Source organism: Monopterus albus, unplaced genomic scaffold (genome assembly GCF_001952655.1).
Source record: "Monopterus albus unplaced genomic scaffold, M_albus_1.0 scaffold173.1, whole genome shotgun sequence".
In the NCBI taxonomy this organism is placed as follows: Eukaryota; Metazoa; Chordata; class Actinopteri; order Synbranchiformes; family Synbranchidae; genus Monopterus; species Monopterus albus.
The window spans coordinates 129,017-139,626 of NW_018128053.1; the positions used below are offsets into that span (position 1 = coordinate 129,017).

Here is a 10,610-nt window from a genome sequence, read left to right on the forward strand (position 1 = left end):
AGTTAACAGCCTGAGGAGACATCCTGGCTGCACTAACATCTTCTAATACAACAGATCTCTAATCAATATCTATCTAACTAAGAAATTACCTAACAGACACATGCTAGTTGTTACAGTGGAGCACTGGTGGAAGTTCAGTTTACTGGATTGAGAGAGAACTGTGATGCAACCACAAGTCCCTAGAAATGGTGCAGCGAACAGAGTGCACAAGAGCCATTACATTACAGCCAATCAATGTCCTGTATAAAAAACCTAAGTCATTTATTTACTTACTGTATGTCTAAACACCAAATTTCTCATAATACAAAGTTTACTAACTGCTGCTTGACAGTGGTCACCTTCAGATAGAATCACTCACACAACCAGCAACTTGTGCTGAGCAGGTTCTTCTTGTGGCTACTTCCTGTTAAGGATACGCTCTATAAAGTTTCAAAGTAGTGGGCTGAAAGTGCACATCCTCTGAAAGCCACAACACTTGGCACACTTGCGCAATGTAATTACTGAGGCTTTAGTTACTATATAAGCATTTCTAGGAACCAGAGCTTCCCTATAGTATCACACTGGTGGAGACACATTTTAAATAAGGACTAATGTAATGAGTAATGATTTCAGGGTGGTGGGATGGTTAGCGTTGTTGCCTCACAGCAAAAAGGTTCTGGGTTCGCAACCTTTCTGTGTGGAGTTTGCATGTTCTCCCCATGCATGGGTTCTCTCTGGGTGCTCCAGCTTGCTCCCACAGTCCAAAGACATGCAGGTTAGGTTGACTGGCAACTCTAAATTACCCACATTAGTGCATATATATGTATATCCCAATTTGGGTTGCGTCAGGAAGGGCATCTGGCGTAAAACACGTGCCAAATGTATACACGCGGACGGTTGATTCACTGTGGCGACCCCTAACAGGAACAGTCAAAAGTAGTAATGAGGAATGATTTTGTTTTAAAATACCATCCCTTATGTTCTTTATAGGGCATTAGCAAGAGTGTAAAAATATGCAACTGTCCCTCAGACGGAGTTTGATGTGAAGCCTGGAAATATGGCGATTCTGTGCTAAATGCTGATATCTCAATAGGCTGGCCTTGCAGTTATATATTGTGCCTAACCTTGATGGTAGTCTCCACTGTGCAGGGCTTTTGATAGATTGGAGCTGGTCTACGATGGTTGCATAACATCTGGTTAAGCTGCAGATCGACTAGTAAAAACCAGCATAAAACTAGAGGCTGGCCATTAAACCATCTTGGACAGCTTATCAGTATTGTGGTTAGTACATCTCCTGCTGTGACCCAAAATGATTTAAGTTACAAGGTAAGAATGTGTCTGGTCTACCATCACTGGTTATCTCCTTTATCACTGTCAGACTGTTCAGATATGCTCAGCAGCATTAAAAACCAAAAAGATGAATTGTTTACTGATAAAGTAACAGCAGCAGTTCAGTTTGCTCAAAGCTGTGGTTTGCCTTTTCCAGTGATTTTGTTTTTGTAGAGCCAAAAATGACATGAAGCATATTTCATTTGCTCTCTGGAGAACACACTGAAACAGAGTGAATGTGCTGTACAGAGTTAGAACAAGTTCAAGTATCTGAAAACCTCGATCTTCATGGAGCGCGAACAGCAGGACCATGTTTCTCTCTGCTGTAGCTATTACCTCCCGCTTTTATAATGTGAATGTGAAATGAATGAAGCACTCCTGTAAAAATATACAGTATGTATCAATAGTTGTGCTGTATGGTTGAAATGGTTTCTACTTTGAATGTTTTGGTGACATGCCTATTGATTGAATGATACTTCCTTTGGTAGTTTTTCAGTAAATATTTATAGATGCCATTTCTGCACAGAAAAAAATTACACTTGTTTCACTTTTTAATGTCAAATTATTTTTAAATATTGCATATCAGACATTTGAGGTTGTTCCCTTAAATCAACTGTTTAACATTTTGTAAGGTTTGCTTATTTGTATTATTGTAAGAAGTTGACTGATAAGATTGATAAGTGCCATAAAGGTAAATATGCAGCCAGAGCCAGCAGCTCTAACTTGCTAAGTATTGACTTAGTAGGGTGTCACAACATTTGTACATACCACAGTAAAAGTGGACTTTTTCTATTTTTTTTCCACTTCCTTAATCAAACAGTGGCAATGCATTAAAGTGTGAAAATGGCTGATTTTATTTGGTTGTATTAACTTCTTTTCACTTGAACTTTTGCATACAGGTGTTAATTTAAAAAACATTGACCTATCCCTTTAATGCAATGATCATGATTTTCTCCATTGCAGAATGGTCTGTAAAATCCACGATGTTTTTACGCACATATTTAGCAGATCTGTTGATGCCAGTTGCAGTTTAGTGTTTTGTAAATGTTTCATAATGTATAAAGCACAAATAAATCATAAATACTAAATGTCCTTCACCGATGTGGTCACTGCATTAAAGAATTACTCCTTCAGAAGAAGTTGGGTTTCTGGGATTTATTGTTTCTTCAAGCACTTCTCAAAAACAACGTGTGTGCAATAGCCCATTGGTAATGTACAGTTTCCTTTCCTCCCTGTGTTTTGTAACTAATTTATGCATTCTGCCATATTTGTCAATTTTGAAATCCTGGAAACAGGATTACATTATAAGTTTGGAAAAAGAGTTCTAAGAGAAGAGAACTAAGGACTAAGGGTGGAAAATTAGCAGCTGTCAGCCTCTGTAAACTATGACAGTAATTAGACTCATCTTCCTGTGACTTCTTTGAATCAACTGAACAACTGTGCACCATCTGTGCCAGAATGGAAACAACATATCCAGTACAGTAAATCTATGCATTAAACATCCCAAAGATAATTAATGAATGGAGAATAAAACTGGCCCAAATGCAGGCTCATAGGTCACCCTGCAGAGCAACTTTACACATGGGCACTCGGATATCATCAAAACTCCAGTCTTAAGCAAACTTTAAGGTAGATCGAGTATTTAAGAACATTAGAATGACCAGCAAGATAGCAACGAACGTGTAGTTCAATTTATTTGCATCTGAGGTTAGAAGGAAGTGATTCATTACTGCAGAGAGGTTTTGAAAACAAAATGAAACAAGAAACAAGCAGCTCTTTTGTAACCACCCAAACAGGGAAGTTTTGAATTCACAGAATTTTGGTTTTGTGGAAGGCTACAGTTCTGAGAATGGCTGAGAAGCCATGTACTTTCTGTCATTAAGCTTTTTTTTCTGTGGCATAGATATGCTGCAATCCATATAAAATAATATTATAGTAATATAAAGCTTATTTTGGTGTCATTTTCTTCTTTTGTAACTTGTAGGATTGATTCAGGTTTAGAGGCAGCATTAGCCTACATTTCACTGACACTGTTAAAAGGTGCTGGATGCATTAAATACCAATTAGAACTTGTTGGTCTGCACACTTGCAGTCTATATGCAGCAAGTCTCCACAAACCCAGCTACACGGGACATAGCTGTGTTCTACTTGGGTGTTCCTGGCATGAAAAATGTGTAAATATGGTGAGGATGACAAGAGATTAATGAAGTCTCCTCACCGTGGTGAAGGGCATGTGGTGTATAATCGGTTATCTGATGTAATCTTGGTGTAACTCCACAAGTATATTTTTCACCAAGCCATTGACCTACGTGAATGATAATCAATGATTCCAAAATTATGAAAAGTACAAGATGACCATAAATAGGCTGTTCTAAATGTGAGAACCTACATACCACCTGACGTTTTCACTACTAGTGGGGCTATGAAACCATTCGCTGTTATTCCTGGTAAGTAGCTAATTCTGTGACTTGGTTCAAAATTTCCACGAATGATTAACCTGTGCCTATCTGTATTACCCCGGCATAAAATTCTATTCTGCTGTTAAATAAATATAGGCAATACTTCAACGGCAAGTCTAAGCTCCGACATGCACCATTATGGCTCTGAGGTTATTTAAACCATGAACGTTGAGCAAGCTTGAATGAAACAGGATTCCTAGTGGGACACTTTCAGATTTAAAGCCCCAGTTACATCGTGCAATCTACAGCTTTTAATTTGTACACTCAAACCTTAAACTTCCCTGTTATACTCCAGCTAACCTGATGCAGCTCCGAGTGGCTTCATACCTCAGTGTGCAGCAACAGCGCCCTCTGGTGGTCAACTCCGGCAGAGCAAATATGTCGGCTCAGACTGGTCCTGATGCTGCGGTGATACAGAAAGCAGCGATATGAGAGGATGTGAAGTATCTAAACGGTGCCAGGTCCAGGCTTTCATGGCGCAGTCTCTGTGGCGCAATGGAATAGCGCGCTGGACTTCTAATCCAGAGGCTCCGGGTTCGAGTCCCGGCAGAGATGACTCACACAGTCTGCCGCACAGTAGACCAGTGATTATTTTTTTACCAGAGGGACTCATTGCTGACATTTTGGTTACAGATTATTGTACCGTGAGTCGACCCTCTCTGTTCCCGCAGCAATGTGCTTTACAGTAAACACAGTGTTACAAGGCACAGTCTCTGCTCTTCTACCCATGCTTTGAATAATTTGCTTTCTTCTAATAAATGCAAATATGATGAAAAACCTTGAGCTGGAGTCAGCTAAGAAGCGTTTATTTCGGATGAAACTGAAATATGAGACCCCTTCTTTTTTCTCCCTTCTTTTTGCTTCTTTGTTTCACTGGGGTACATGCAAAATTTACGGTTCGTCACATTATACATTTATTTTTATTTTTGCTTTACCTGTTTTCTTACTGGTGTCTTTTACAGTGACCTTTCAATTCTTTGAGTCAGAGCTCTCCTTAAAACTGATCGGACATCTCAACACAATTAACAGCATGACTTCCTAAACCCTTACATTTCTTCAGCAGTCTGGGGCCATAATTACAATTACATTTGGTACAGCATTTGAGCTTCATAGAGGAAACAACCACTAAATATCAAATAATAAAACTGGCTACTTAGGCTATGCATAATATTTTTACCTAAACGACTCATTAATGAGCCCATTACATTTACATATGACTGTGTATTTTCAGCCCCTGCCAGAGGTTTTGTCAGGCGGTAAAGGTAAATAAAAAGATGGCTATCTCAGTTTGAATGGTTCATATCTCATATACCTCATCAGGATTACATCTAAATCCTGCCAGCTAGTAAAATGTAGTGCATATGTGCGCACAAGTATTTTGGGATTCTTGCTCCTGTTGTGCTCTGAGCACATGCACGGTCGCTCTGGGTCGAGGACGCAAAGGGGCGCTGCAGCATCGTATCTGGTCTGAGACGGGACGATCCAGCTCGTTGTTGAGAGCTGTGAACAGCGACTGTGTCGAGGGGAACCGTCCCCAAAATCTGTAGCCTACATTATGTGACAGGAATGAAGACGTGGACGGTTGTTCGGGGTATTTCATCGTGGTGACATCACTGCCTAATACTAATAGTGGATATTAATTTAGTCTGCTTATTTTTTTCTATAACCCCCAATATTACCCCCTCTCATTTGTGTGGCCTATAATGCATTTATTTTACCGTAGCCTAAAGCTATCAGTATTTTACTTGTACTGCTGTTTGTTTAATTGCATCGTGTGAATTTCCACATGAGGCGGATATAGCTAGTCTATAGAGGTTAAGTTAAGCTAGACCTCTCTAAATGCCGTTAATAGACTACATAAAAGGAAAAATGTGAGCAGCAGACACCAAGCAGTCCCGGCCACAGCAAATGTGTCAAAATGATAATGCCTTTCTAATCTGTTTTTTGTGCGTGTGTGTGCTGGTGTTGGCCTCAGCAAGACCCAGAGGCAAAGAGAAAAGGGGGCAGTGCTTTGGTGCGTGAGACAGTGACCGACAAATAGAGAGAGGGAGGAATGCGCCGCTAATGAGAATATGACGTCACGTCAGTCATAGTACAGCGAGAACGACACCGGAAGTAGAGCGCGGTCACATTAGGGGAAATTTACTTTATTTTTATATTATTTTATTTGACATGGGATGTCAAAAATAAGCATATTTCAATTATGACAACAACTGTCTTATTTGGTACAGTTTTATTTCCCTAATAACAAATTGATAGGCTATAGGTTTTAACTATATAAGCCTATACTTTGATTTGCAGATACTGATTTTTTTCAGTATAATTCTTAAATCATAAAAATGGAACCTGTTAGCATTATAAACCTCCTAATATAATCAAAACTCTTTCTGAATAATGACATTTTCAAGAAAGTCTCTGGGTTCCATAGATGTATTTTTGTTTGTTTGTTTGTTTTTTGATAGCTTATGTCATGTGGCAAAAATATTGGGGGGTTACTAAAAACTATGCAGTTCATTAAATTTCGCAGTCAAAACACACTGAGTGAAATACGGAGAAAGAATGTTAAATGTATTCATTAAATAAGTACTGGATTTATTAATAGTATGCAATGTTACAATATTTTATTTACTGATTTTATTTCCATAAATGCAAGTGATCTCTAGCAATGTGTAGCTTTTTTTACATTCCGGTTTTATTTTGAAGATCATGGCCGGAAGTATAACGTGTTATCACTGCATACTTGTATCATCAGTGTGGAGTAGAAAACGGACTGTCGCTGTAGAGAAGAGGTGAGAGCTGAAAAAGCAGTGAAATGGTGTAAAAGCTAAGCGAGTCCAGCCCGAGTCAGGGGACAAACGAGGAGGGACGACGCAGGAGGATTATTTCTCTTTGTATACCTATTATTAAAGTCAGTGAAATCCCGCTTTTTAATGCTGTCCTCACGGAGGTTTGAGCCAATAACGGACTTATTGGTCGGCTGAACCATGCAGAGGCTCCTGCTCCTGAGTTTGGTGTTGAGTTTTCAAACTGGTAAGACTGCATTTCTCTCTTTTTAAGAGCAGAATATACGGAGAGCAATGTTTAAATATAATATTGTATGAGGCTACAGAAGCTTTAACAACCAACAGCGCCTTCCGTTGGTGTTCATTTAGAAGTGTGTGTGTGTGTGTTAGAGAGAAATGCATATAACATGATTTCATACTATTCCCATATAAACCGCAGCAATAGATTACCTTAGGCGTGTGTGTGCGCCCGCGTGCGTGCAGCTGCGTGTGAGAGCGCACGCGGGCGGTGTGACAGCGTGTCCGCACCGCAGCGGTGGATCACCACACTTTTTTAATATCATTGTCTGCCGCCTCAGTACGCGTACGATCGAGTGATGCGCGTACATGTGGCCAAACTGAACATGAGTGGGGCACGCGCGCTCCCACCGGTCCAAACGACCTTATGCATATGACAAACCCCCGGTGAGGTTATTCAGACGGGCCGTGTTGAGGCGCTGAGGACGTGACGGGAATGACAGTGATTGACCAGCGCTGCTCTACATGCCACCAGCACTCCCACACTGCTATCGCATCTGAATGGCTTGTCAGTCAATGAGACCACTGCTACCAGCCCCTGTAGTGATCCTGTAGTGAAAGGCAGCGTATATAGCCTTCTCTCCCCCACCTCAACCCCTGGCACACACACCCCACCCCTCTGTTGCTCCTGTCCTGGTGTCCTACCTGTGTGCCTGACACAAAGCCTGTTTTCAGAAGGCAACACAGACCCTCTCTGTTGCCTTCCTCTGTGCATTTCAGCAGCACAATGAGGTGAGTGCAGCATCTGTTCCCCCTCCATACCTGTGGGGTGCCAGGTATGGCTATTGGCTTATGATAATCACAGCTGTAGCTGAGTTGCTAGGAGACAGGAGGCTGAAGGGGGAGGAGATGGGGTTGGCTGTAATTTCTCTGAGCTACCTGTTTGATTGAGGCATATCTGTGTCCTCGTGGCTGCTCATCCACAGCCCCCCATTGTCTACCTAGGCTTACTGGGAGTGTGCGCGGCTGGCGGCTGTCCTCCCAGTCGACCACTTCATCATAGGTAGGGGGCGTGTTCGGGGAAGGGAAGGTATAGAAAGAGATGATGTCACCGTGTCTGCCAGGCTTTGTGTCGCTCAGCCTCGCTTGCCACATTCAGCATCCAGCCATAGTGTATTGCCTGGGGTTCACACAAATCTACATACAGTCAGAGCAGATTCTTTTTCATCGACAAATCAGATGCCTGTGAATTTGCATGTAGCACAATCTGGCAACCATTGCAACACACAAACTCACAGCCCTCCCTACTGTCTCCATCCTTGTTACTGTCACATGCTGTTGCCCTGTTTGTCTACTCATAAAGTGTTCAGTCCACATGACTCGCTCAGTAACACATGCTCTTTACAGATGTGCATAAACACACAGACACACACACCCTGTTTACATGTTTGTCTGTAGTTGCACTGTTACAGCTGACTGTAGTAAGCTCTCACACACAGTCAGCCACACCACACGCAGGCTACAAATGGGGCTGATTTTGTTCTGTACCTTTTAAAACGGTGTAACACGTGCATGGTCTCAAATGTTGACTGTCTTTTGCATTTGGCTATGAAAGCACAAGAGGAGTAGACACAATGCATAGAAAGCTGTGAATGAATATCACCTCAAAAGAGATCACACCTACTGTATGTTTGGGAGCATTTCTCTTAAGAGCAGCCAGACCATTACTTCATCATTAGACGAGCAAAACACTATTTCACGACCTGCAATTTGCACAGATGTAATTGTGTACTAGTAGTAATGATTGCATGGTTATTAGTTGCACAGCTAATTAAAGCTTTGGTGAATCAGAATGTTTTTAAAGTTATTTAGATTCAAGTAGGATAACTACAGCATGGCTTTACTAGCACTGCCATTGGAGTGATTGATTTAGTATCCTGGCCTTGTATCTACATACCAACCCGGTAATAAGTCCCAAGCAAGTGCCACCATTAACGCAGCTGTTAAATGTTACCTCATAATCAATCACTGCAAGCGCTCTTCCTTTAACTTCCTAATGAGGAGGAGAACCTTGAGGTTGGACTTCCAGCTCTGCTCCTACAGTATAGTCCAGACAGTGCTCTGAAATGCTGACTCGCACAACGGCTACAGTGCAGGTGTACCATTTGTCAGCCTCTGTCCTTTTTGTGCAGACTGAGGCCACAAGCTGCTGCTGTTGTTGCTGCCCATACTGTACGCTCTGAATCACACAGCTGAGCCGTGAATCATAGACCACAGACAGATTCCTGTGTTGTGCTCAGCGAAGAAAAATATTCAGATGTTGTAAGAGTCAGACACATTCAGGAGGCTTTTACACCCAAAGAAAGAAGGGCTCCTCAAGTGCTGCTTGATCAAGGAAGTGGTGGTTCTGCTGCTATATGTGGAATGTTAATGACTCAGAGTGGGCTGTAATAGTTCAAATGAAAATGAAGCCTCATAAAGAATCTAGCGTGGCACTAAAACACTGTTAAAACTGCTGATTTACAACATTACATGCACTCTTGCCTGTAATAATCTGTGAAATTTTCATCTAAATAAATTCCAGTGTTTCCACACTCTATCACTGTTTCATGTACAGCGACTCGAGATGCTGCTAGTACACATTAAATCTTTTCCATTTGCTGGGGGGTAAAAACTCATCTATCATACAGAAAGTGATGTGTTTGATGCTGTCACAATAAAGAGAACAAGAACTGAGCCCGAGCAAATCGCACATAGCCAGACCTCGGTCACATATTAAGCTCTTGTAGATCTGGAGAAATTCAGTCAGAAAACTTGGTTACAACAAGATAGGGACACAGTGGCTAGTAATAACCTAAAACTAAAACTGGGCAATGGCTGTGGTCAAGTAAAGAAGAGCAGCAGTAGCTTTAGTTGATAAAAGAAGAATGGCCACCTACAGAAACACAAACTTGTCAAGATCCTCCAATGAGGACGCTTTGTGAATACCACCCAGAATGCTTTTCAAGAGCTTTCTGCCATGGCTTCAAGGCTAACTGAGCATTTTGTGGTGCTATACTGAACCCTTTCCAGCTCAGTGTTGATCTGGAGTGACATATGTAGCCAGGCAGAAGTTTGTTTTTAATTTTGATTGCAGCGAGTGAGGGCGATATGACTGTGGAGCATCCTACTGTTAATATGTGAATTTGGGTTTTTTTTTTTTTTTTTACGGCATCTAAATGAATTTACCGAAAAGCATCGTTAATGGAACTCAATCACTGAACCAGTTGTAAAGCTCAATCTGAGCTTTACAAGGGGTAGTCTTGGGGTAGAGGGGTAGTCTTGCGGGCAGGTGGGTGAAGCTTGATCAAGAGTGATTAGACTTTTTTTTGTTTGTTTTAAAGGTGGTTAGGCGGAGGCAGTGTTGTAGTGTGGGTGGAGGGTGCGCTGGATGGAAAGAAAAGCGAGCCGGGAGAGAGGAGAGAGGGACGAGGGTGAAGGAGGAGTGGTCGGGACCAGGCCAGTGGCAGGGAGAAAGGGACTATTACTCAGGCTTGACTGCTCCCTCGGTGGGGACAGTGGAACTGCTCATTCAGACAGAATATGGCCGAGGCCGGTTCACATTTGCACCAGAATCAGGAGCGATCCAGCCCACATCTGGGGTACCAGCTGAGCTCTTCCCCTGCCCCTACCGCTCTGAGGTTAATTGGCATTAATTGGTGTTGCTATTAACTTTCTTTTTCACTTCTTGGGCTCTCTCCCCCAGCATGAGCCCTTTTCTGCTTACCAAAGTTCATTCTTTCTCGCTTACTGTCTTCTCCTGGACTTCCTTTTTTTTTTCCAC

At 41.9% G+C, this 10,610-nt stretch overlaps 1 protein-coding gene and 1 non-coding gene across 2 annotated transcripts in view; both read left to right on the forward strand.

Moving 5' to 3' along the window:
- The first annotated feature begins 4,248 nt into the window (after positions 1-4,248).
- On the forward strand, positions 4,249-4,322 carry trnar-ucu (transfer RNA arginine (anticodon UCU)). The gene has a single exon. It is a non-coding gene; the product is annotated as a tRNA-Arg (tRNA).
- Positions 4,323-6,512: 2,190 nt separating this feature from the next.
- The window catches only part of kirrel1a (kirre like nephrin family adhesion molecule 1a), a 30,988-nt gene continuing 26,890 nt past the window's right edge, over positions 6,513-10,610 (forward strand). The window contains 1 exon segment of the mRNA XM_020616332.1: positions 6,513-6,797. Within this exon segment, the coding sequence (XP_020471988.1) occupies positions 6,752-6,797 (46 nt within the window). The 5' untranslated portion in view covers positions 6,513-6,751.